This window comes from Lagopus muta, chromosome 5, assembly GCF_023343835.1.
Source record: "Lagopus muta isolate bLagMut1 chromosome 5, bLagMut1 primary, whole genome shotgun sequence".
Taxonomy (NCBI): Eukaryota; Metazoa; Chordata; class Aves; order Galliformes; family Phasianidae; genus Lagopus; species Lagopus muta.
Window position 1 is genome coordinate 61,126,049 of NC_064437.1, and position 27,383 is coordinate 61,153,431.

Genomic DNA, 27,383 nt, shown 5'->3' on the forward strand with positions numbered 1-27,383 from the left:
TTTTCATCCACCAGAAACTCCATGTCCTTCTTGGCAGAGCAGCTCTCAATGAGTTCTCCCAGTCTGTCATGGATCCAGGATTGCCCTGACCCAAGTGCAACACCTTGCCTTTGGCCTTGTTGAACCTCATTGGTTCCCATGGTCTCAATTTCAAGCCTGTCGAGGACCCCCTGGACAGCATCCCTTCTTTCTGTTGTATCGGCTGCACTGCTCGTAACGTTTGGGTGCTCTGCACTTGGTGCCTTGCAGAGCAAACAGGCACTGCCCAAAGAGGCTGTGGATGCCCCATCCCTGGAGGCATTTAATGCCAGGCTGGATGTGGCTCTGGGCAGCCTGGTCTGGTGGTTGGTGACCCTGCGCATAGCAGGGGGGCTGAAACTAAATGGTCATTGTGGTCCTTTTTACCCCAGGCCATTCTATGATTCTATGAACCCCGCCCTGGGCCCGACGGTCGGGATATGCTCTCCAACAGGCGGGGCGGCCCGGAACTGCCGTTCTCGAGGCGCGGGGCGCGGCGGAGCCCGGCGGGGAGGACCGGCGGGCGGGGCGGTGCTGCGCTTCCTGCTCCGCGGCGGCGGGTCGGGCCGCGGTCGGTAGGCTGTCGGCAGCGGGGCTGGGATCGGTGCTGCCCGCTTCGCCATGCAGCCCTTCACAGTGAACATCAAGCTGTCGGCGCGGACGCTGACGGGCGCCCTCAGCGCGTCCAACCGGGGGGCGGCGGATTGGTGAGAGGGGCCGGGCCGGGAACGGGTGTGGGGCTACGGGGGAGGCGGTGCTTCATCCCTTCCCAGCCCCACGATGCAGAATGGTCACTGATGCAGTGCTGATCCCTCCTGGCGGTACAAAACACCCGCCTCTGTGTTGATGTTAGGGGAAACGGCTGTTTAAGAGGGTGGACAGCGATAGGACAAGGGGGAATGATTTTAAACTGAGACAGGGCAGGTTTAGGTTGGATATTAGAGGAAAGTTTTTCCTCACAGAGGGTGGTAAGGCACTGGAACAGGTTGCCCAAGGAGGCTGTGGATGCCCCATCCCTGGAGGCATTCAGTGCCAGGCTGGATGTGGCTCTGGGCAGCCTGGTCTGGTGGTTGGTGACCTGCACACAGCAGGGGTTGAATCTAGATGAATCTAGTCCTTTTCAACCCAGCCCATTCTACAGTTCTATGATTCTATGATGTGAAGTGCTACTTGCTCTGTTTGTTGCCGGTTTGGTGATGAGATGTGCTTTCCTAGGGGCTGGCAGGGTCTGATTGCATACGGATGCCATTCCCTCGTGCTGGTGGTGGATGCCAATACTGCCCAGACCTTGCAGGTTCTGGAAAGGCACAAAGCAAATGTTGTCAAGGTGAGGTGCACGTGATTTGAGGTGTATCACTTGTCTCTGGTATACATATGGTGTACGTACCTATACAGACATGTATGTTTAATCACTTCAAATAACTGAAATTATATTGCATATATGTTTACATAATCACGTATTCTAAGCAGTTGAAATTGTCATTGTCAAACCACACATACTCAAATTGGGACTGCAGCTGGCGGTAGACTTTTAGATTTATAAAATCATATTTGACTCTTAGTAGGGAGAGGTTGTTTCTCATTTTTCGCACATAAAAGATTAACCAGTTAACCAGAGCCTGTCGTACCTTTTGGCAGCTTGTTTGGGCAAGCATCCCCTTAGCCTCAGTTGTTTCTGGGCTAGCCTTGAAAATGAATAAGACATCTATTGTAGCATAGATAATTTTGGGCTCCTCACTGCAAGAAAGACATTGAGGCTGTGGAGTGTGTCCAGAGAATGGCATTGAAGCTGTGAAGGATCTGGAGGAGCGGCTTGGGGAAATGGAATGGTTTTGTCTGGAGAAAAGAGGAGACTCAGGGGAGAACTTATTGCTCTCTACATCTCCCTGCAAGGATGTTGTGATGAGGTGGGAGTTGGCTCCCAGCTAACAGCAACAGGGTGAGAGGGGATAGCCTCAAGTTATGCCAGAGGAGGTTCAGGTTGTTTAGTAGGAGCAATTTCTCCTACTCTCCTAGAGTGATGAGGCACTGGCATGGGCTGCCTAGGGAGGTTGGTGAGACCCCATCCCTCAACAGCTGTGGAGATGTGACACTGAGGGACACGGTTTGTTGGCATGGTTAATGGTTGGACTTTATGGTCTTTTTCCAACCTTAATGATTCTACGATTCTGATAGTGTAAAAAATACAGAAAATGCAAGCGGTATGGATATGGCAGCTTTAATGATGTCTGTGTTTTAACATTTCCACTGAGCTCAGATAAGTTATAGCAAAATATTTTTTGACTCAGGAAATGTTAGCATTTTAGTGTACTTCAGTTACGTTCAGATTTGAGGAGTAACTGTTTCAATAGGAAACCAGATTAAGTAGTCCAATTTGTTTCTATGTAACTTACAAGATGCGTTTTTCACAACCACTATTTGGTGACTTACTATCAGAAACAGACTGTAAGAAATTGACTTATTTGTGAAGAAAAAGACTGGAGAGAAATTCTTTTCCACTTTAAGTAGAGATTATTTGAGAGCTGTGATCATTGGTAGATATCTTTATATGCGTATGAAATATTCTTCAAGTCCTGTTTCTATTTATTTTTTTAAGAGTTTATAACTGCTAATAGATTATATAGACTGGAGGAGATATATAAGAGATCTGCTATGTTTGTCTGACTGTTCAAATCTTTGTAGCAGAGGTTCACACCAGCAAACAGTTTTCTTCCTCAAATCCCCATGCTTCAGTTTTGAAACATTTCAAAACACATCACTACATTTAAAAAAGAAAGAAGCAGTTGTTTCATAAACTTTCTGCAGTCTGTTTAGCTACTGATCTTTTAAGTCTTCCTGTGTTACAGCTGCATCTGGAATAGGCAGCAATTGCATTGAAAAATATCCCACGTTTGTCAGGGTGGTAATTCTGTGTTCGTGGGAGATTGATACATTTGTACAGAGTGGGTTATAGCTTTTTGTTTATTTTCCAGCTTTGCAAAGAGTGCTTGAAGGAGTGCTTTTACAAATGAAAGTGTAATTGCAGGAAAGATTTTTTGATCCATCACAAAAAGAGTGGATTGAAATCTGCCTTGGTGTTTCTTTCTCCATCTTAATGAACAGAGCTGATAAGGCATCCTGGTCCTCTGACAGGGGTAGCACAGGGCCCTGGGTGCAGTTATAAATCTAACTTTTGTTGCAATTAGTGATGCCCAGATGCAACTGGATTACCTAATCACCTTTTCAATACCTGCTGAAAGAGTTGTGTTTGACCTAACCTGTTCTCCATCAGCTATGGGGACAAAATACAACAAGATAGCTGCAAGATCAGTTTTGTAGTAGATGAATTTGTATTAGCATAGTATTAAGGTTTATTTACTCCTTTTGCATCTTTGTTCTCTGTCAGCAGCAAGTAGCAAAACAATTCTGGATTGAATATTTAGGGAAGGAGTCAGTGTTATCTCCTTGTGTTATCTCAGTGTTATCTCTGCAGACTTGCAGACAGAATGTTTCGTATGTCAGGATACCTAATTTACATGTGTATTGCCATCTTCCTGCAAGCCAGTGTAGCATGCAATCCCAAACCAGGAAGTGGTGTATGAAAATCAGTAGTGGTGGCACACTCAATGGCACAGAGATAGCAGATGCAGTAATGGATGTTACTAAGTATTGCTATGCTTTTTTGGTGAGTTAATTATTGTTTGTTCATCAGTCTGAACAATATTAAGTTGGATTTCTCTGTTGTATGTGTTTTTCTCATTTGACCACTTTTCATCTCTGTCTTCAGGTTAAATGGGCTAAAGAAAATTATCATCACAATATTGGCTCTCCATATTCTTTACGTTTAGCTTCTGCTGATGCTACTGGTAAAATAATTGTGTGGGATGTGGCAACAGGAACAGCTCGCTGTGAAATACAAGAACATGCAAAACCAATACAAGGTAATGCATGATGTTTGATTGAAAGTTGCTTTACAGAGTAGCATGGACAAGTCCATATCCTCGGCTCAGTTCAGCCAGTGAATTTCAATCTGAAACATCACTCTGTATTTATGTTGTACAGAACTGTGTCAGTTGCGATGAAAAGAACCGTGCGCCATCTCAGATTGACAGTGGGGTGGTGTTAGTATTGGACTTGGAAACAGATGTTTTCTTCTCTATACTGTTAATAGTCTTAGTGCACTTAACAAAAATAGAAGGGTATGACCGATAAAACCACAGAGAAGTATGCTTTCAGAAGACTTCTGTACATCTTGTTACTAACAAGTTGCCATTCACAGTGTATTACAGAAAAAGAATCGTTTTCAAACAGAACAGATTTTTTCTGAAAATTAATTTGGGTGTTTACTGGTCCTTCTTTCTTTTGACAGACATGCAGTGGTTGTGGAATCAGGATGCTTCTAGAGATTTACTGCTTGCAGTTCACCCACCTAACTATATTGTGCTGTGGAATGCAGACACAGGCACCAAACTTTGGAAGAAAAGTTATGCAGAAAATATTCTGTCTTTTTCATTTGACCCATTTGATCCATCCCACTTAGCACGTAAGTTTGTTTGTATAAAATAATAAGAAAAGACAGATGTAATTTTAGTTAATTGGAGCTAGCAAAAAACCAAAATGTCTGTATGATTGTGTCAAGAATTGTGGATACTTGTGTTATAGGATATAGTATCATCAGTTCAAAGTGGAGGGGAGCTGTAAGGGAGGGGAAAAAAGGTGTGCTCTAAGTAACATAGAAAGGAAGTTGGCAGGTGTGAGATCAAAATGTCAAAGTAGATAGAGAAATTGAGATTAAAGTAATGGAATAGATGGGATTATGTTATTAATGCTAGGAAGAATTCTCTAAACAAAGACAGGGAGTCTTTGGCCTCTATGAGATTGTCTAAAATAAATTGGAATTGGGAGAGGGGAGGGCAAAAGTGCTCACGAACAGAAAATATAGAGATCTGAAAAGAATCCTTTGTGATTTCATAAAGAAGTTGGAATGCACCTTGGAGAGGAAGCCAGGCGTAGAGAACCCTGTTGAACTGATATAAAAGGCTATAAAATAATAGGATGCTGAGAGAGGATTCAGTGAGATAAGAGCAGACCTCAACTAAACAGTGTCTTCAACAGAAGTTTTTGTTAGAGGAGGAATGTGAATATCAGTTTCAGAAACAATTCAAATGATAAGGGGGATGTAGTGTGTGCTAATTCAGGTTTTAGTGGAAAGAAACTAAGATAAATAAGAGTCACTACTTTTAGCTTATCTTGATCACTCCTGATGTGGAAACTGCAGTTTGTCTCTTAACACGATTTGTAGCTGTGATTTCCTTTTTTATATCTGTTGTACCATTCAGGATGGGAAAAGAGCTTTGCAGTATAAACATTTAGTAAAACCTTAGCTACATCTTTACAGTTTAGCTGAATCTTTATCCTGCCACACAAATAGCATGTGTTAATGGTTCTTTGAGCAATGAGAAGATCAAATGGTTATGCAGCCATTTTGGGCAACTCTACTTTCTGTTGGCACTGTGAAACTTAACAAACAATAGCTGATGACAGAATAACTGTACTGAACAAATACGGAGTGACAAACAAGAAATTTCTACCATTAATCCGTGCAGTGTTGAGTTTTTTAATACTGACTTAATTCTGAAATTAATTGCTTTTTATGCATTTTCATTCATGGTAGTGGGCTGTCTTTTGCTCTTTGAGTAGAAGGTGCCTGTTGTCTAGAATTATGAGTGTTCTGTGTTAATGCATTAATTAGGCTATTATCATTTATCTCCACCAAAACTTTATTGAAGTAAAATGCCAAAATAAAATTGCAGATTGCATTTTGTAATAATTGTTTTTCCCCCATACAGTGCTTACCAGTGAAGGGATAGTGTTCATCTCTGACTTCACTCCTTCCAAAGCTCCTGCCAGCTCAGGGAAGAAGGTTTACATCTCCAGTCCCCATTCCAGTCCTTCTCATAGGCTGGCTGCTACTACAGGGGCCAAGAAGGCCCTTGATAAAGTAAAAATCTTAATCAGTAATGAAAAACCAAGGTAGGTTTCTTTATGAATCCTTTTTTTTTAATGCCTGTGTGTTCAGTAAGTAGTATTAGATTACTGTTAGACTGAATATAATTTAATTAACTAAATCTAATTAAATATGAAAAAAATACATGTATTGTGGGGTATGTAGGCCAGTCATAATTTCTATTGTTTGTCTTCATGGCATTGAAAGTAAGATGCATCTGTGAGGAAGGTCCCTGGCTTCTTTTAATTCATGCTTATTCAGCTTTGTTTTTTTTTATTGAGATTCAGTTGATGCCCTCTTTCAAAATATGGTCCCTCATTTTAGTAACATCTTTCTTTTTAATATAATATTTTTATATAATATCTGCACTGTGTGATTTGGTTTTTTTAGTCACATCTATTTATAATATAGACAAATATCCTTTATTTGCAAAAATCACTTATTGCCATATAAAGCAAATACAGCCTTTAAGGAAAGCTGGATGTTCTCTTTTGATATCCCTGAGCTCTGAATGAAAGTTCTGTCTGTCATTGATTTTATATCAGATAAGGAGAAGAGGAGTGGGAAAGTGACTGCAAACACAAGGTGGCTTATAGTCCTGGAGACAGAAGCTGATAGTGGGGATTTAGTGTACGGCAGATGTGATCAAAACAAACAAAAAACCCTTAAAAAGGGCATTAAATCAGTTAAGAACATGTCCAAACTGAACACAGTGTAAGAATAATTTTCTTCAGCATGACTTGCATGCATGCAATTCATTGAATTTTATACACCTAACTTGAAGAAAGTTGCTTTCATTTTGTGGGCCACTTAAAGTTTATTTTTCATGTTTTGCAGTGCTGAATCTGTGACACTCAATGACTGCCTTCAGTTATCTTATTTGCCTTCCAAAAGGAACTACATGTTGTTACTCTATCCCAGAGAAATTCTGATTCTTGACTTGGAAGTGAATCAGACAGTGGGTGTGATTGCAATTGAAAGAACAGGTGTGCCTTTCCTACAGGTAACGAAAATTGCATTGGTTTGTAATGGATCATTGAAATGAATTATAAGTTCACGACCTACTGATTGTTGCATTTTGATTAATGCTAGGGGATGAAAAGAAAAATATTCATCAGGAGAAGTATCCTCTGTACCAACTGCTGTTTAACTTAGTGTTCTGGTGTGAATGTGTAAGTTTGGTGGCCCTGCCAGGCAGGGGGGTTGGAACTACATGATCCTCGAGGTCCCTTCCAACCCGGGTGATTCTGTGATTCTGTGATTCTGTGTCTGTAGCAAACCTGCTTCCTTTTGTTGCTGCAGAAGCTACCAGCATGGAAACAATGCTGTGAAGAATAGGCATTTCATTCCCTTCTGGTTAAGCTGCTCATCCAGAATTTAATACTAGTTCCTTGGGTGTTTGCCTTTGCTTAACTGGATGTCTGCATCTAGTCTGAGGTCTTATCGAAGCATCTTTATTCTCATGAACATCTTCAGTGATTTTCATGATCATCTTTAATCATGAACACCTCTGTTACCAAAACATAATGTTTTAAAACAAAGTGATAACTAGAGACTGCATACGAGTTTAAAGAAGGAATGCAACAGACAATTCAAACAGCTCACTGAAGTTCTCAAAGCCATCTGTTGGTACATGAATATGCCATAGTGTAGTTTTACTATTTGATTTAAAAATTTCTCTTTAGTAATAATGGTTTTAAGAAATCAAACTTAAAATCATATCAGTCTTAAACACTATTGTGCTCTTGCCTGATTATTTTTTTTTCCCTCTAACTTTTTCCTCGCACAGATTGTTGACTTTTCCTTCATTACAAGTAGCGTAGCTACAGAAATTCATTGAAATGATGATTTAATGGTAATTTTTTGGTGACTTACATATTCATTCTGAGTTTTATGTTTAGTTAAAGAGTTTTTTGCAAAGGTAAAATTTTCTTAACCTTATATAATATGTTTTCTTTGTGTAGGTAATTCCTTGTTTTCAGCGTGATGGCTTATTTTGCCTACATGAAAATGGTTGTATAACTTTGAGAGTTCGCAGATCTAACTGCTCTGCAACTGGAATTCCAAATGAAGAGCCAGGTAAGTTATGTGTCAAAAATGGCATGAAATCAACTTCAAGGCATTTTATTCAGTACTTTAGCATCAGTGTCAGCCATCATGCCTTGTGGCATGAGTGGTGAATTACAACTTTCCTAGTGTTTTTTGTCTTCAGTAAATTTAGGCTGTGTTCTACCAAATTTATTTATTTTATTTATTTTTAATTTTTTAACTTTGTGGATGTTTATATGTTTTCTGATCTAATTGCTTGTTGTGGCATGTTGATGTTACAGATCCAGACCCAGTTCAGGAGCTGGTTTATGATTTAAGAAGTCAATGTGATGCAATTAGGGTAACAAAAACAGTTCGGCCATTCAGTATGGTGTGCTGCCCAGTGAATGAGAATTCTGCAGCTCTCATTGTCAGTGATGGCAGGGTAATGATCTGGGAGTTAAAATCCAGTATTGCCAGCAAAAATCTGCGTAACAGGTAATGACTTTGTTTTTCTGATCGAAGTTTCCATCTGATATATTTACAAGTGATATTTAATTATATTCTGAAAGTAATGGTGGTGTGCTTCTGTGTGTGACGTGTGCTATACTTGTGTATGAATGCAAGGATGAGGCAGACATTTGGAATAAGGAAACAAAAGATAGGAATGAATATTCACATGATTTCAGGAGAACGTTTTCTTGTAATCTGGCTTTCTGCAAACTGTATCATTTTCTTCAGGATTGGAGCCCTTAGTTTCAATCATTTGCAATTTGTCAGTTTGACACAAAGCAGTGTGAGTGCACAGTAGGTGGCTTGAATATGCCTGTGTGAACTATTAATGATTTTACATATGAAGCCTTTACAATTTCAGGTTTTAAGCAGCCTCTCATACATATCAAGGTTATTCTGTTGCACTAAACCTTTAATATATTATTGGATAAAATAGATAACTTGTTGTTATTAAAATAATATACTTTTAAATGTCAGAAATACTTTTCTGAACATTTTAAACATTTAACATTTTCTTTTGTTGCACATCAGTGTTGCAACATTATCTTCTCATTCCCAAAAATATTATTAGATGGATTCACTGTGGTGTATAACCAGTATAGCTGTATAGGATCTATGCGTTGCTGGGATGTATTTGTTGGATTCCTAGGCTCATTTCTAAAGCACTGATTTTTGTTGTGGCTGTATAATCCAGCAGAATGTTATATTACAAGCAGCTTTGAGCCTGGAGGAATCTGGCTCAGTGATTGCAATGAACAGTAGTGCATATTTCTAGTTGGTGCAGAGTCTTTAATGGCTACTTAAGGAGTATTCCTCCATTAGCTCATGGGTTTTGTTGCAGCTTTGAGTATACAAAGGCAGTTGCCTTTCTTTTGTTTACATGAAAGGCATTGCTTCAGCTACAGGTTTTTTAATCTGGAATTGATGTAAGAAGGTTTGGGAATCTGTTTTTCAATATCAAACATGCTTAGCAATGTTTCTTAGCTGTATTTCTTAGCATAACTCTAATACATTGAAAAGCCTCCACTGAGTGATGAGGTGCACTTCAGAGCAAAGGATACATGAATTTGAGATGTATGTATTTCTGTTTGCATCATTTGCTGGTAAGAGTTGGGTATAGTCTTGTCAACATACTCTGCAAGCAGTAAGTGAGAGAGCAGCCTGTGGAGAAAGCAAAACTAAGAACCTGAGTCAATAAGTGGTCAGTTTGCATCAGGAGTTTGTTTTCATTTCTTTCGCAGCAGTTCAAGTGCATCACCTTTGTATTCCCCAGTCTCATTCTGTGGAATTCCTGTTGGAGCATTCCAAAATAAACTTCCTGACCTGTCATTAGACAACATGATAGGTAAGAGTATTTTCTACCAATATTACTGATTTCTAGGATTTTTGAATCATTGTACATTTTGGTTTAAGATTGCATATGTTAGAATTATTTTGTGTGTAAATTAAGTACTAATTCTAAAAGAAAAGAAATATAATACCCATCTGTTAGAAAATAGTAATAATTTTGAGGTTATTCTGTTGAAGACCAACATTCAAAGTTCACTTACTCTAAGAAAAAAATGGAATTTAAAATGGAATTTACCCCAAACCCCTTTTGTTTTTAGATGTAATCTTAACTGTATGAAGACAGTGTTGTTTGATAAAATCCATCTTTGTGAAATCTAGATGGCAACATCAGTACTGAGAAGTGTTCCACAAAGAACTTCCAAAAAATGGTTACCTTCGTGTTTTTAAAACTAATTTATTAGTGGAAAAGTGACTGGTGCTCCTCAAGGTGCAGATTTGGATTTGCTTTTGGAAAGAGGATATTTAGAGCTTGATTCTTCTCTGATCTGAATTTTCTTCAGTTGTTGGTCTCATAGCTGTTGTTAATTTGTACTTGATGACACTTGGACTTGCATAGTTGATTGCAGCAGGTGGGCAGCAGATGGGTTTTTGTACCCATCTTCAGAGGGCCCAGCTGTTCTTGGGCTCATCTTCCTTCATGTCCTGGTTTGTTTTGATTTTTTTTTTTTTATTTTATTTTTTTTTTCCAGTGTTAGGGAAGAAAGTTAGGATTGTAATATTGGTGAAATGAGCTGAGGTACATTGCTCCAAAAAGTTTTATCATACCAATCATGCCTCTTCAGAGAAGTTTTGGTAGTTTGTAAAACTACTTGTAGTTTTTCTTTTATAAACTCCTGTGATACTTTCTGTAATCCCAGATTAAAATTGAATACTGACAAGATCTTTAATTTTTAGCAGGGCAGGGTACAGTTGCTGGAGAAGAGCAATTGAAAAGTTCTTTTATGCAAGAAGTTCATCTCAAATTCCTGCTGACTGGGCTTCTTTCAGGCCTTCCTTTGCCTCCATTTGCTATCCGCATGTGCCCACCTCTTACAACAAAAAACATTAAGCAGTATGAGCCACTCCTTGCTGTTGGTAAGTATCTTGACTGGTTTATTGATTACTCTGCAAATTATGCATTCTGGATTAAATACAAATACAGTCATGTGTTACCAGAAGGTCATTATTTCACAGGTGTGAAAGTGGACTTATTTTAATGATTTGGTAAAATCTGTGCAGGGATTGTCCCCTAGGATTATTGGTGATTAACAGTTAATACTCTTCCTTAAGACATTTGCTCATCTTTGAGTCATCAAAACAAACAAACAAAAAAACCTTCCTGTTTTCCTGCATCTGGATGCCTTGTGATAATATAAGAAGAATCAACAGGCTTTCCGTAGGCTCTACAGGTAGGTTCAGGAAAATGAAACTGATTCATTTATTCAAACTGATTTTGCTGGCTGCAGAATCTTGGAGGGTATGAAATCTGAGGTTTGAGAGCTAGAAATCAAAATACCTTTTCTAAAATTGGTAAAGTACTGTAGTTAAAGTGGCAGAAAGGAGAAATAGCAGTAAATCCTGCATTTTCACTAAAATATGGAATAGAAAAATAAAACAAGTCTGAATATTCTATGATTTATTTTATTAAATCATTTTTTATAGGTACAAGTAATGGCTCTGTCCTGGTGTTTCACCTTACAAGTGGACTATTACACAAAGAGTTGAGCATCCATTCCTGCGAAGTCAAGTAAGAGTTTAATTCCTAGCATAATTCTTCAGGCAGCCAAAAATTAAAGCATCTAATGCGTTCAAAGCAAAGTGTGGTGTCTTATTTCATTAATGACACCCAAGTAATTGCCTGTTGAGCAGTCTGACTGGATGGTATCTTCATGTAAGCAGTAACAGTGTTGAGATTAGAGTGAAAAATCCATTGAACTATAAATATTTGAATTTTTTCTGTTCCTTCTGATCTAGTGTGTGTGTGAGTGTCAGCTACTTTCCATTTCTTTAGCACATTCTGGTACAAAGATATCTTTTTAGCACAAGAAACTATTTCAGTGTCTTATTTATAGTCCTGACTAGCACACTGTGTACTTTGAAATAATTCTGTTTTGTACATCAGAATTTATTTCGTTTGCTCACTTGTGAAATTGCTGTTAACATAGTTCTAGACCTAACTGAAGTCCAAACAATTTTATCTTTAAAAATCACACAAAGACTTTGAAGACTACATACAGGACTCAGGATTTAGCTATCCTAAGGAACAGAGTCAGTTTGAAACCTGTTGCACGTGGTGTTTGTGTGTACACAATGGAATAACTATTCGTGTAACTAATGGCAAAAATATTCAAGATGGTGCTGACCAGATGTGTATTTTCAGACAGGATTAACCAAGGGAAATAAAATATTTTAGTAGCAATATTAATTAAGTTTATGTCAGAGGTGTGGCTTGAAGCCTTATTGAGACTAAGGTCTTCATTTTACTGTTCATTCTACAAAAAGAGAAGAGGAACAGAGCTGTCTGAGAATAACTTCATCTGAGAGAGCTCATTATGTAAAACTGCTTTGAATCTACCACAAAAATCACATAAGCAAATTTGCATTTGTGGTGTGATTAGCAGACACTTCAAAAATAGAATTCCTCTTTCTGTTTTAATCCATTTGAGTTGGGGTTTTTTTGTTTGTTTAAAGCCATGAAGAATACTTAGAATATAAATCTAATTTCATATTCTGTTATGCAGCCTGGAGAGATGCTGATTTTTTTTTTCCACAATAGTTTCTAGAATTCAAAATTAAAACCACTACTAATGCTTCACAAATTAATAAAAAATAAGAATAAAAATTGGAGAGGCAGCTTTGAGAACATATTTCTTTTTCTTCCAGTTCATGTCAGTGTCAGGAGTGACTGGGAGTGCTGTTAGGAGGTGCTTTTCATGTTGCAAAATTTCTGCGATGTTTAACAAGTGTTCAGAATGCATTGCCTTCCTTAGCAGTTGTCCTCACCCAGGTGGTATTTTTAGAGCACAAAGTGATTGTGAATTTTGTTCAAAGCTCAGTCATTAAATCCTTTAAATATTTATTTCAGTTTCTCAATCCAGCCCTTAATGGCAAGAGTGACTTTCTACATAATCTTCAGAAGTTCCCGGGAGCGCTTTAAGTCATATAGAAAAAGGCACTGTGGTTATGTTAAATTAACATTCCTGGAGCATAACAGTTTTTCTTTCAGTGGGAATTCTTACTTTACTTCTGAAATGCAGATAATTTGCATAATGCCTCTGTGTCAGTTTTAACTGAAAACACACCTTCAGGGAGCACCATTTTAGTGTGTAGTTAATAATGCCCTGTAATTATAACTCAGTGCCTTGTAGTGCACACAGAAAATGTAATGGAACTAAGGGTCTTTATATTGGCAGCCATCCTTTACATGTCAGTTGTGCTAAAATAATAGCCAGTAAGTTTTCTAGATACTAGCAATTATTGCACCTTTTGGAGATTAGTGCTCTTTTCTTCCAAGCTAGATTATTTGGTCACACGTGGGTTATTTTTTTTAAATGTATTTATTTCTGTTCATGGCTGTTACTTTACCATTTCACTGGGACTGTGTGGATTATTAGTTTTCCTTTGAGTTTAATTTGCTTTCTATTAGGAGTACAAGGCAGGAGGAAGCAGAAATGCTTCAGAGTCCACAGAGATGAAAACTCAATCAGGCTAAGCTCGGAGCATTAGTGGGCAAAAAACAGCAGAGATCATAGCATGTGTGGAAAAAGAAGCTGTGAGCAGGAGGTCGGTCTTCCATTAAGACACAGAGAAATGTAATATTTTTTACTGATAAATGGAATGTGAAGACAAATGCAATAACTAATTCTTACAACTTTTTTTTTTCTAAGTTGAGCAATCTAAATTATTCTTGTACATTAATGAGGTAGAATCACAGAATCATTTGAATTGGAAGTGACCCTTCAAGGCAGTCTGGTCCAACTCCACAGCAATGGAAGGGAACTCCTACAGCTCCATGAGGTGCTCAGAGCCCTGTCCAGCCTGACCTTGTGTGACTTCAGGGATGGGGCATCTCTGGACAACCTGTTCCAATGCCTCACCACCCTTACTGTAAAAAAACTTTATCCTTATATCCAGACTAAGGTTAGATAGGTGAAGATAGTACATTTTCAGTGCAGAGGAAAATATATTCAATGTGTACATTAAAATGCCCCACTGGCTATAAATAGGATGGCCTGCAGGCAAAACTCAAGGGTTGCTGAGTTACATTCAAGTTTTGACAGTTGAGTTTACACTCATTCTGCTTTGGGAGACTGTTCTGCAAACATTCATCACCTGCTAGAAAAAAAAAATCCTGCCCAGAGTAAGATAAATAAAATGTTTTCCACTTCTGCCATACAGGTGTTGGCGTGCTAGACTTCTTTCTGTGTGTTTTGTATTGTCTGATGAGTGTTAAGTGGCATAGCAATGAAATCTGCCAATCCAGAGCTGAATTCCAAAGTCGTCATTATGTGAGGTTGTGAAAAGCAAAGAGTATAAATGGGTTCAAGTGAACTGTAAAAAGTTTGTACAACTCCTAGTTTTGTTTCCATTCTTACCTCTTTCTTTCTTTTTTATAGTTAATTGAACTAACAGCTGCCTTGTTGTAAGATCACAGCAATTCTTTCCCAGCTAGAAATGTTCTTTGTTTCTTTATCCATTTTAGTCTACTCTGTAATTTGTCTGCAATGAAACCATTCATCAGAACAACTGAGTTTTACACCCAAAGTAACTGAAATAAGATGCATGTCTAGAATCACTGAATTTTACATTTTGAAAGAGTAGATGCTATTTGAGAAACAGATTGCAGCTGAACGTAACCTGTAGTTCTAGGAAATAAAGTGGTCTCTTATGGAGAAATCTTGCAAATGGAATTACTGCAATAGGGAAGGCATCAGTTGTTTCCTTCATTAAAAGGTAAACCACTGTCTTCCTTAATTTGGTGAATAAGTAGTTCCTTCAAATTTCTCAATATACATGTAGGACAGTAACAAAAATTTGTATTGTTTCAGGTGCAAGCTGTTAGCTAGGCTGAGGTTTGTGTTTGATGATGGGTGCCCTTGGATTCTGTTATCTTTATTGGCACTGACACATGGCCAGCTGGCAGCAAAAAAAGGACTTGTGGTGTTATATCTGTGCAGATGAGTGAGGGGAAGAAAATGCCTCAGGTCTTTGAGTGAGAATGATGAATAACTGTTGTCAATAACAATGCATTATGAGCATTCTGTGCTTTTTCCAAAAAAGCACAGTGGAATAAAAGATAATAGATTGCCAAGGTGTCAGAATTAATGTTTCTTCCACTGCAGAATATCCCTTGTATTCAGGACAGTTTGGAGGCTTGAAATGAGAGACATTGCAATCATAGATTTCTGTTCAGTCTTTCTTGTAGTGTTTTGCTTAATAATTGTGTATTTCTAATGATGATCGAAGTTTCTGGTTAAACTTTTGTTAGTCTTGGTGGGAAAAAGATTGGATTCTGAATTTTTAAGCTTTTCTTGAGGACTTGGAAGTCATGCTTCCTTTTTTCTTTTTTGTTGTTGTTGTTGTTGTAGTAGTTTGAATTAGGAAGAAAAGAAAGATAAATATGGCTATAGTTTATGTATATAGTTTATGTATAAAATGTTATGGGAATGATTTTTTGCTTTTCCTGCTCTAAATTGTCTTTAGGAAACTTCTACTCAATGCAATCTAAATTGGATTTATTGATAATAAATGATAAATATGTGTTACGTATTTCACATGTATTCCCTACAACAGACCTGGATGTTAGAAATGATGTAATGGAAGTAATCAGTGTTTGAAGGATTTGAGGAAAACTTAAACCCTTTAATTCCTGTTGAAATTAATTTAGGGACAGGTATTTTAGGACAGTCTCAGTTTTCTTTCAGATTAGTACTTGATTTAATTCACAGATAGAGCACTCAGATATCCTACTGGCAGTGTGTGTAGACAGTGGGGAAGGATGGGACGGGACCCAAAGGTGCTTACATTGTTACACACATTGTAACTTTACAACTTGAAGGCATTTTGGTTTGTGGCTGCCTTTGCATGATCTAAAGGAGCAGAAAAAAATAATACAGACTGTTAGTTTGTTTCTGATAGCTTGTGAAATGTGTTCAGGGCCTCCCTTGTTTTATCACTTCTGTTTCTCCATTGTCTAGACAGCAAGATACCTGTCTTCTCACCCTGCTGTCCGCGAATATTTCTCCCTTCTTCTGTGCTTAAAAATCTAAGTTACTTAATGGGCAACCTGTTACAGTGGGAAGAACCAGCGAGGTTGTGGATGCCCCATCCCTGGAGGCATTCGAGGCCAGGCTGGATGTGGCTCTGGGCAGCCTGGTCTTGTGGTTGGCAAACGTGCACATAGCAGGGGGTTGGAACTAGATGGTCATTGTGGTCCTTTTCAACCCAGGCCACTCAATGGTCTGTGATTTGGTAATGTACTCCAGTGCTGAGTACGTGAAGGATTTTTCCACAAAAATTATCTGTGCTCCTGACTGAAATTTTTGTTTAACCCAACAAGAACCTTATTACCAACATTGTCCTAAAGAAAGGCATTGGTTTTAACTTAAACTAGTAATCTTTATTTGTGTATTTGTATCATAGTTGTAAATGCTTGACTTCTTTCTTTGCTCAAATACAGTATTTCCATAAAATGTAGAAAATTACCTCTGTGGTATTTTCAAACTTGAAGAATATGAGAATAAATAGTGTTTTTACTATCCATTCGAGTATTGCAGTTAATATGCTCTGTTTTGTTTCTTTTGGTCATAGGGGAATAGAATGGATCAGCTTGTCTGGTTTTATTTCCTTTGCCACATCAACACCTAACAACTTAGGGCTGGTAAGAAATGAGCTGCAGCTGGTGGACCTGCCAACAGGTTGGTGTTTCCTGAGACATCTGTAGAAGAGACTGTCAGATTTGCTGAAGAGTCACAAATAGAAATTGTTAATACTTTATTTTGTCATGACAACAGAAGGGGAAAAAAAAATAAAGAGGAATGTAATTGATTCTGTTCTTCCTTGTGAAAGCCACGTGGTGTGTGTTCCAACTGGTGCTCTACAGCCAGATTTGAAACAATACCTTTGTAGAGATTCCTGTGGCTCGGACATGCATGTGTGTCAGCAGTATCTTAGGAGCATTCAGACAACATTTCTATTAGTGGTATAGTGTGTTGACAAAAGGCACGTATATTCAAATGTGTTTTTTTAGAGCCTGAACCCATTGTTACAGGTTGTTCTTCTGAGTTCAGTAGTCTGTTGTTTTTTGTCTTTGTATTTCTGCATGGTATAACGCTGGAGTTTACAGATAAAAATACATAAGTGTGTATGAATGTAAAATTGGTATTGTAGTAATTATATATGTATAACCCTAACCCTATATATGTAGTAATTAAATAATAAAATAGGATTATTCTATAAAGGATTGGAAGGGTTAAAAATAAGTATCTTTTTAAAAGATATAGTTGCTAGCAAGCTTAATGTGTTTTTCAAACCATTCCAAGAATACCAAGAACATTTCTGATTATTATTTGCAGAATACCAGGAGGTAAAATCTGAAATGTTAGAGAGCACTTTAATAATAATTTTAAATTATTTTTGAGTGGGAAACCCTAGAGCCATTTAATTTCTAATTGAAGAGCCTGAATCTTGCAGCGCATGGCTAATTCTCAATTGCTTTATGTAGCATAAAGTGATTTATTTTTTTTTTAACTTAAGTAAAAGACTCAATTTTTGCATTTCCATAGCTGCTAAAAGAAGCTGTCCTTCTAACTGGCAATATTGTGTATTTTTTGCTCAATAATGTCTTTTGTTTGTTTGTTTAAATCAAAACAGAAGAGGTGCATCAGTTTCAGTTGTGCTCCAGAAGCAAGTCAGGGATTGTGATACACAGTAGTGTTTACATTCAGATTTTGTGATACAGTATAACAATGACTGGAGTAATGTCAGTTATGCAGGTCACTTGGGGATGTTCTAGGTAAGTGTGGTTAAGTGTTTTTCCTTCCAATCCACCATGGAAATTTTTATGTTCATATCATGATTGTGTTCCAGGCAGGAGCATTCCATTTCGTGGGGAGAGAGGCAATGATGAGCCAGCTATTGAAATGATAAAGGTGTCTCATTTGAAGTAAGTAATTGTGACCTTTCTGAAGTTAATAAATTTTACTGTATTGTGTGAAGGTCCTCATTGCTCAATAGAAATAACAAGAATATCAGGAAAAAAAGAAAACCCACTAGTCCAGAAAGGATAAGTGAATATGTAACAGCATTAATGAAAGCATAATGTAAAGTATTAGAGCAAAAGTTGGAAATGTTTTTGTGGTAGACTTTCTCACACGCTTCAGAATCCAATCACAAAAGATTGCTTTGCTTTCCTGGGTAAATGGAATTAAAATAGTGTTGAATTTAAGAGTTTTTTCTTTAAAATCGAGGGAAAAAAAGTAATCTTCTCTGGCTTGCATAGTAATATTTTGGAAAGTGTTTATGTGGTCAAGTGTTCAGCCATATAATGGTCTTGCTGATATATTAATACTTAAGAACAGCACTGGCTTAAATGAAGAGACTACAAAAAGTTGAGTGAGAACAAGAAAGTGTAGTTTGTTTGAATAGAGGTTAATGAAGTTGAGAGGAGTACATACAGCTATAGAACCTGTCTGTATTTTCATGCAACATGTGAAAAGTGGAAGATTGAAGGTGTTTTCCTAAATTAGCTGCACAGATGAAAGATCTGAAGACATGACTGACGAGTGGTTTAGTGTAAGAGGATTTTATGGTCATTTATCACTGGATTAGGAAGGTGCCATGTGTCTGGAGCAGAAAATAAATCTATCCAGACTGCAGACTTGGTGCATCTTTCTGATAGATTGTGCAGTCATTGACTTGGGATGAATGTGGCTAAATTAGAGGGGCTGCTGCTTTCTCTGGATTCATTCCTTTGTCTCCTGTACGGTAACTGAACAGTGCCACCAACCTGACAGAAATGTCTGATTATTTTAGCCTTGAAGGAGACCTTCATTTCAAACTGAGTCTTAAGCACCTGAGTAACGCAAGGAAATCACAAGCTTTGGATTGGGATCTGAGCCGCATTAATTTACTCTTCTCTGTCTTAGTTTTTGAGTTTTGGTTGTGGGGTGGTTTATTTTTCTTTTCAAATCAGCACTTTCTGGAATATGGATGTGGAAAATGTATGAAGTAAAATGCTAAATTTAAAGTGAAAAGATTTCTTTTGATATAGTAAATTGTTGTGTGTTTCAGGCAGTATCTAGCTGTGGTATTTAAAGACAAGCCACTGGAAATATGGGATGTCAGAACTTGCACTCTGCTCAGAGAAATGTCTAAAAACTTTCCTGCAGTGACTGCTCTGGTAAGGAATAGAATCTTCCTTGCTATTTGTTAAATGTAATTTGTTGAGAAAGTATGAAAACCTATGAACATTTCTGCATCAGAATATTATTTTATCTGTAGTAGATATGTAAGTGCTTTCTCTTTTCCGCCCCCCCCCCCCCCCCCCCCCCCATCTGTTACCAAATAGAGGAAGGAAAAGGAGATACTGCTAGATACTTGTCTGTCTTTTGGATGATGAAGGAATGTGTCAGAGAAGGCAATCTTCATTGAAACCATTATAATTAGCAGTCAGGTTCCTCTGTGAGTTCTGGAAGCAAACATTAAAAAAGCTTTTTTACAGTAGGGATAGTGAAGCACTGGAACAGGCTGCCCAGGGAGGTGGTGGATGGCCCATCCCTGGAGATGTCCAAGGTTGGGCTGGATGGGGTTGTGAGCAGCCTGATCTAGTTGGAGATGTTGCATTTATTGCAGTGGAGTTGGACCTAGTGATCCTTGAAGGTCCCTTCCAACTCAAACAGTTCTGTAGTTCTATGAGTAATATTTTTCATTTTTCTTCAACAAATTTTTGCAGGAGTGGTCGCCTTCTCATAACCTGAAAAGCCTGAGAAAGAAGCAGCTTGCAGCCCGCGAGGCCATGGCCCGGCAGACAGTTGCATCAGATACTGAAGTGAGCAGCGTCGAATCTTCTGTTATCAGGTATTTCTGACTCAGATTTAGTGCTGTGATTTATCAGTTGTTCATTTCCCCATATGCTGTTGTTCTAAAAAAACAGCGTATTTTCAAGCTGATTGTTGAGTACATACCAGGCAAAACAACTTTCTGTGCCACTCTTGAACTTTTGGGCACTGATCTCTGATTTACTGCAGGATGAGAAAAACTGTACCAAGTGTAACTAGTGTCTGTTGCAGACCATTAAAGTTGTTCTTTTGCCCCCTGAACTTTTCCAGGAGTGTATAAATGAGTTAAGTGTTGCAATTCTGCTTTCAAGAAACAAACACTTCTGCCTCATTGTGTTCTTTTTCAAGCTTGTTACAGGAAGCCGAAAGTAAATCTGAGCTGAGCCAGAACATTTCTGCCAGGGAGCACTTTGTATTTACAGATGCTGATGGGCAGGTCTATCATCTCACAGTAGAAGGAAACTCAGTGAAAGATAGTGCAAGAATTCCTCCTGATGTAAGTTTACATCTCTTGTGTAACATTTAGATATGATCCCAAAACTGGAAAAGTTTATGAATATGTTACAGATCCATTACTTCTGATCTACATAAAGCGAAGCTGAGAGCTATCAAGTTGGAGAAACTTCATTTCCTTTTATTCCTTCTTTTAATTCCCACAGAGAAGAATTGTTTCATTTTTGTTCTTTGTTTTAGCTAGTATTGTGTTTAATAATTGAGGACTGTCACATTGGCATTTCGTTGTGACAAGAGATAGAGAGCTGATTTCTGTTGCTTTAAATCCAAAATTTCCCATGGGGATCACTGACATTGAATAGAATTCTTTCCAATTTTTAACTGAGAAGCATTTGTAATTTCATACAATTTTTTAAAAATTAAATATTAAAATTTCCATGTTTATTCCTGTTTGGCTCTACTTACCATAAGATTTTGTCCTGCTTCTGAAATATTTCCAGGGAAGTATGGGTAGCATTACATGTATTGCCTGGAAAGGGGATACCCTGGTTCTTGGAGATGTTGATGGAAACTTAAACTTCTGGGATTTGAAAGCCAGAGTATCCAGGTATGAATGCAAATGGTGTCTGGTAAGCTTGTGATAATGAGTGTTAGAATAGAATGGTTTTAGTCCCTCATGTTTGATCTTCGCTGCAGGAGGTGTTTGAGGGGAAAAACAGAAGTATTTTGAAATACAATTTCAGAAAATGCAGCACAATTCTCTACATCTTATTTTTTGTGTTTTCAGGTGAATTAACATTTTATCAAATATTTCAGTTTAGCAAGATATCATTCTCATGTTAAATCTGCAATGGCTTCTCAAAATTTTAAGTAATATTAAATGCCTGAAACAAACAACTACCTTTTTACTTTCACAATATCTTGGATAGCCAGATGTACCTATTCTGTTGGTAGGGATTGTTGTTCTTCTCAGTTCTTTCTCTGTACCATATCATGATGTGTAGTATTCACAGAAGGGATGTAACTGCCCTCAATGTTAGCTATAGCATGATTGATAATAATTCTTGTGCTATGCTGTTCTTAGGGGGATTCCTACGCACCGAAGCTGGGTGAAAAAGATACGTTTTGCCCCAGGGAAAGGAAATCAAAAACTTATTGCTATGTACAATGATGGAGCAGAAGTTTGGGATTCAAAAGAGGTAAACATTGGTTGTGTTTTGTTACATGTTTCTTTGCAAAATACACATATTGCTTCTGAATATCAGGAAAAGTCAAAGATGAAGTTTTACCTATTCATGATGTCTTGCTGACAGTTTTACATTGCAGGAGGCAACATAAATACCAGCTGGTATTACAGGAGGGTTGCAAATTTCTGACATAAAAATGTAGTTCAGTTGTTAAAACATATCTCAGGTTGTTTTTTATTTTTTTTTGTGAATAGCTAATCATCACATTCCCATAATACTGTGTTAATAGTATGTTTAAGTATATTTATAGGCAAGTTCAGTATTTATCGAGGAAGTTCGTGAAAGAATGAGTTAATCTGACATAAAGGCATCAAAGCAGAAGCAAAGGATTGGAGTTGACAAAGGATTTCCCCAATTTGCCATGGAAATTTTATTATGAGAAAGATAACAAAAAGAGAGTTATACAGTTGTGTTCAAAAAGAATTTTTTCGTAGTTACTGATTGGGGAAAAAACATTGGTTTAGGGCAACTAAGTGCCTTGCTTAAAGGTTTGAGCATTGCCAGCTCTCCCAAGATTGAAATGATTTACAACTAACTTCACATTTTATTGCAAATCTCATGGCATGCCTCAGAGCATGTGACAGAGTCTCACACTGTATGATGGAGATCCTACTAAAAGTGAAAAATACCTCAACTTTTCAAGGTACAGATGGTGAGCAGTTTAAGAAGCGGAAGAAACGTGAATTACCGAATCCTGGATGTAGACTGGTGCACTTCAGACAAAGTGATCCTGGCATCAGATGATGGGTGCATTAGAGTTCTGGAGATGTCCATGAAACCATCGTGTTTTAGAATGGATGAACAAGACTTATTAGGTATGTTGATTTCTATTACGCTATTCACTGCTAGATATTTCATTTTGAAGGAGAATGCTAAAAATGTTCAACAACTTTAGTAGAAAATAAAATTGTCATATGTGAATGATTAGGTATCCCTGCACTGTTTTTCACAGTTGCAACTAAAATGAATCAAACTGCAGATAAATGGTAAACACAGAAAATTCTGAGATAGAGAATACTGTTTTTAAATTAGGAAACAGTTGAGTGCAGTGAGTTGCTATCCAAAATGAGTAATGCTTTGTGTAGATTGTTGCTGTACTTGATAAATGTTTTTATTTGAATCTGTGTCAATTTTCATCTAAAAAAGCAAATTGAATTTGGTAAATAATCAGTTCAATCACGCATTTTGTTTGTAAAGGTACATAAGGAATCTACCTACTAGATTCCTCCATGTGCACAATTCTGTTATTGATCTGGGAAACTCCAAATGAAAATTAAAACTGAGTCCTTGTCATGATTCAGTACATTACCATTCCTTTCTGGTATGCTGCTTACAGCCCAATAACTAAGGAACCTTGCTGGACTGACAGTTCTGTCAGCTGACATCCTTTGCTTTTCTTATGACAGACCACACTAGCAGTTGTAACACAGAGCTGTATTTGTGCTTTGAGTACATTTGCACAGAATCTTCACGTGAATAATACATACTACTTTCTTTTGCTTCATAATAAGTTTCTTCACCTGGAGGCTTAAAAGTATCAATGTTGTTTTGTAAGCTGGCAATCATTTAGGTTACTTTGATTAAAATAAACTCTTTGTATTTTAGCTATCAAACAAGCAATTTGGTCTAACGGCACGTTGTTTCTCGGACATCAAAAATCAATTCTCTTTAATCTTGCTGTAGCTAGGTACTTAGCCTTCTTTTCTTACTACTAGAAAAACAAAATCCACAGGAGTTCATATATTGCAAGACTTAAAACAGACAGCCAGCTGGCATGTGCTTAATGCAGGTAGATGTTCTTCTATATCATATATCAAAAAATGCTTTCTAATTGGGGAAAAAAAAAAAAAGAAACTCTTCTGGATTTTGAAATATGATTTATCAGAGAAGGTTGACTCCCAGTGTAAAGTATGGCTTGTAAAGTACAGTTGAATGGTAAGTTTTGGTCACTTATCACAGGAGAATGATGTGCGTTTGACCTCCTGAGGACTTTTTTCAAGGTGAGGCCAGTCTGTTCTGCAGGGTATCACAAAGCTGTACTTGCACAGAAGTATCCTCAAAGGAAAAGGAGATTGAATCACAAGAGTCAGTTTCACCAAGAAACATTACTAATAGCAAACCGATGAACATAAAACTATTAATGGATAAATAAATCTTTGATATTGTTACCGGAGTCCCACTCTTTCCAAGGCAGCTATGCAGAAAGATTATATTTTCTGATGCTCACAGTGCCCTATAAAAAGAAAAGAGTGAGTATGGTCTGTGTCTGTGATCTTGAGCCCAGAACAAAAGGCTGGGGCTTATGAGGAGGCTTTTCATAATGTCTTGGATGCCTTAAGAAGCTCTCTCTCTCTCTCTTTCTCTTTAGAGAAAGACAGGATTGATTGTGAGGGCTTTCATTAACCATCTTCACCTTCTCTATTTTTACTGTTTCGCTTGTAGCCCAGGCTCATCTGCACAGGTTCCTTAGAGCTCTCAAATCAGGAAATAATTAAAATGCCTCATTATTGAACTTCTAAGGAATATGAGGAGTTCTTTCCTTTTTTTCTGCTGTTATAAATAACTGCTTTTGTTGTGATTTTTCTTTTTGTCAGTCCTGCCTTGACTCATTAATCTCCTTAAAGTCAATAGATTCTGATTATGATGCTCATAAAAAAAAATAACGATGTGGGAAATTATGGTGTGGAGTGTTTGGGGAAAAACATCATTTATCACAACCATTTTTTTTAATCAAATGAATGTTCTGTAATGTTGAACTATAAAAATTAATGTTCAAAACCAAGCACATCAACATTAGGATATGCCAGGACTAAGGATGCCTTCCTCTATGCTGTTACAATCTTTTAATTATAAAAATACATTTACAGGACTCCTACACCATTCAGTACATGCAGAGCACTGGAATTTCTGAATATTTATTTGATAATGTAACTGGTTGATACCTGTTTTACCCATAAGTCACTGGGTATCAGCATCCAACCCTTATCCTGAATATAGAGTCTCTGACCTCTATATTTGTATAACACAGGTAGTGCTATAATTTTCATCTTTTTTCTTTGCAAATATAAGCAGGTATTTAACTTCACAGCATCCCTTTGGGGTAGTGGGTATTAACCTACGTGGTATGTTGCAGAAGCTCTGATTGCAAGTTGAAAGTAAAATGCACATTACAGTGCATTTGGTGTAGCTGTGCTTACTTTCAAGCATGCCCCTGTGGCAGCAGTAAGTATTATATATGGCTCTGCTCGATGTTAGTGTGTCGTGTTCCAGAAGTCTGTAACTAAATTCGATATGGGATGTCCTGAAATTCTCATTTGAGCATGGTTGATAACCCTGTGTCTTCTACAAAATGCTGTTGCTTAAGTGTTACAATAAGCTTTTATCTCCAGTAACACGTGCTGTGTGTAAATATATGACTGTATGACTTACAATTCTCTTCTGGTGCTTACAAACAAGGTGGTACATTTAATGGTTTACCTAACAGAGTATTATTGCACTTTGCCATTCAACAGTGAATCTTTTCTGTTTGTTTCAGAACCTGCATGGTGTCCCTATCTACTTGTTCCAAGGGCTTCTTTAGCTTTAAAAGCATTCTTGTTGCATCAGCCGTGGAATGAAAAATATTCTCTGGATGTTATGAACATGTAAGGAAGGGTCTTTTTGAATTCTACCTGTATATCTCTTATCAATATTCTTGTGTGAATAACTCTTAGCAAGCCTTCCTCAGTCTTTGGGACTGTCAGAAAGATAATAGTGTCACTTGGAAAGTAATAAATAGGAAAGGCTTAAGGTCAAATATTGTGTTTCCTTGACTTTCATTAGCCCTTAGCTACTTAAAAAGGATTTCTGCTTTAAGGTACTGCCAATGATTTGTTATTTACAGGTTGTATTACTTTAGAAATCATCAGTGTGTTCTGTTTTTACAAGAAGTTAACTTAAGAACAATCAGAGTTGGTCCCTAAAGTGTAAGTGAAGATGTCCTAAGTGATGTCTGAAAGATGTATAGTTACTTTTAGTGAGCTATATTTCACACCATAGGGGGAGCACCTTTCTTTATCCTTTATTGCATTGGTTTACTGTTGGTGATCACTGACCCATAAAACAAAATTGTAAATGCAATATAAGTACATGCTCAAAAGATACTGCAGTACACAGCTAGGAGTATATAAGAATTGTGCTCAAAGGTAATAAACACATAAGCTTATATTATTTTCTGACTTGCTATGAATAAATATGAAGCATATGCAGCAAAGAACTTCTTGACAATAAAGGAGCAGTAGGTCATGGGATAAAAAAAAATAAAAGAAGAGAGGGGAATCAAATTTTACAAAATTTTCATTAAAGGATACATGGAGATTCATAATTCAGATGTTGCAATGAGGATGAGATTACTACTAGAGGGACGTAGCAGTTGTAGATGCTTAGGGAACATGTATTTTGTAGAATGAGTAAAGCACAGGGGTAAGGATTCAAGATAAGACTGCAAAGAGGGAAGAAAAAACAGGAACAAAAGGTTTAATGTGTAAGAAAGAGTTGCGCTACAAGAGTATAACTGCTAAGCTTTCAGTTTTGAAATCATAGAATGGTTTGGGTTGGAAGGTCCCCAAGGATGATCAAGTTCCAACCCCCTGTCACAGGCAGGGCCACCAACCTGCAGATCTGGTACTAGATCAGGCTACCCAGGGCTTCATCCAGCCTAATCTTGAATGCTTCCAGGGATGAGGCATCCACAGCCTCTCTGGGCTTGGTGTTGGCATTTTCATTAATTTCAAGTGTAAAAAAACAGGGAGGGAAAAGAAAGATCAGTTGTTCTGACTCTGAGGTTGAGTGAGTGCAGACAGTCTTTGATGACTGTCATGAAATTAGTGACTAGACAAAAACCTTGCAAAAAAGCTTTCTTTAGAAGTATGCTGGATTAGTTTCACATGTCTTGTATATACTCTTGGTTGTTTTTTTTCACTAAGACTAATAAACTTCCTTTACAGATAATGTGTCATCTTGGTAATCAACTTTTTTTTTTTAATGCAGCGATTATCCAGAGGATGAAAACATCAAAAATCTGATTCAAGAGCAGCTGAATTCACTGTCAAAGTAAGAGTTTTCTCTTTAATGTTTTATTAAGGTAGTGAGTTCAGAGAAAGGGGGAAAAAGAAATATATTCTCTCATGAAAGAATAAACCCTAATATAATACAATTCTTACTATATAGGCAACTGTCTCAAAGTAGTTGGTTAAATATTGACCCAACAGTCAAAATGTGTTGTTCTGACCACATAAAGTCTGATGGAAGTCGGTACTGAATGTTTAACATTGTAGTAGTGACTGCCAGCAAAAGATTTAAAGGTACTGATTAGAATTAATGTGTAATTTGTAACTGGCTCATGACCTGCTGAAGTTTATTAATTTATACTGCTTCTCCAAGGTTTGTTGAGATATTTAGGCTCTCAAAAGGAAAAGAAAAACTCTTGTAAAAAATACTCTACTGGAGATAGACCTGCAGCATGTAATGTTCATGCTCTCTGCTCTGCTTACAAAGAAAACAGGTTTTTGGCATTCTGCTTGAGCTATGACAATTAGATTGGAAGCTTTTCCGTTTTCCCTTTTCTTTCATTTAATAGGATGGAAAAAAAAAAACTTAGAGTATTTTTGGGCACTTTGAAAAATACATAAAAGCTCTCACTTCATACACTGTGTAATTATGTACTTATTTGTAATTGAATTAATTTTGTAATTTGTAGAATCAGTGCAGATT

At 37.5% G+C, this 27,383-nt stretch overlaps 1 protein-coding gene across 4 annotated transcripts in view; it reads left to right on the forward strand.

Annotated features, from left to right (window-relative positions):
* The first annotated feature begins 534 nt into the window (after nucleotides 1–534).
* WDR11 (WD repeat domain 11) overlaps nucleotides 535–27,383 on the forward strand; it is a 33,057-nt gene continuing 6,208 nt past the window's right edge. Inside the window, exons 1-21 of one of the 4 annotated variants that reach the window (XM_048945957.1) lie at nucleotides 535–725; nucleotides 1,234–1,345; nucleotides 3,785–3,938; nucleotides 4,367–4,540; nucleotides 5,847–6,030; nucleotides 6,842–7,007; nucleotides 7,969–8,083; nucleotides 8,335–8,530; nucleotides 9,787–9,890; nucleotides 10,790–10,969; nucleotides 11,537–11,621; nucleotides 16,685–16,791; nucleotides 17,963–18,038; nucleotides 19,166–19,274; nucleotides 19,827–19,951; nucleotides 20,281–20,428; nucleotides 20,886–20,992; nucleotides 21,470–21,584; nucleotides 22,276–22,447; nucleotides 25,168–25,276; nucleotides 26,661–26,723. In XM_048945957.1, the coding sequence (XP_048801914.1) occupies nucleotides 640–725; nucleotides 1,234–1,345; nucleotides 3,785–3,938; nucleotides 4,367–4,540; nucleotides 5,847–6,030; nucleotides 6,842–7,007; nucleotides 7,969–8,083; nucleotides 8,335–8,530; nucleotides 9,787–9,890; nucleotides 10,790–10,969; nucleotides 11,537–11,621; nucleotides 16,685–16,791; nucleotides 17,963–18,038; nucleotides 19,166–19,274; nucleotides 19,827–19,951; nucleotides 20,281–20,428; nucleotides 20,886–20,992; nucleotides 21,470–21,584; nucleotides 22,276–22,447; nucleotides 25,168–25,276; nucleotides 26,661–26,723 (2,687 nt within the window). In that variant the 5' untranslated portion in view covers nucleotides 535–639. The remainder of the gene's footprint in view (nucleotides 726–1,233; nucleotides 1,346–3,784; nucleotides 3,939–4,366; nucleotides 4,541–5,846; nucleotides 6,031–6,841; nucleotides 7,008–7,968; nucleotides 8,084–8,334; nucleotides 8,531–9,786; nucleotides 9,891–10,789; nucleotides 10,970–11,536; nucleotides 11,622–16,684; nucleotides 16,792–17,962; nucleotides 18,039–19,165; nucleotides 19,275–19,826; nucleotides 19,952–20,280; nucleotides 20,429–20,885; nucleotides 20,993–21,469; nucleotides 21,585–22,275; nucleotides 22,448–25,167; nucleotides 25,277–26,660; nucleotides 26,724–27,383) is intronic. The other 3 variants (XM_048945958.1, XM_048945959.1, XM_048945960.1) reach the window with 3 other exon arrangements.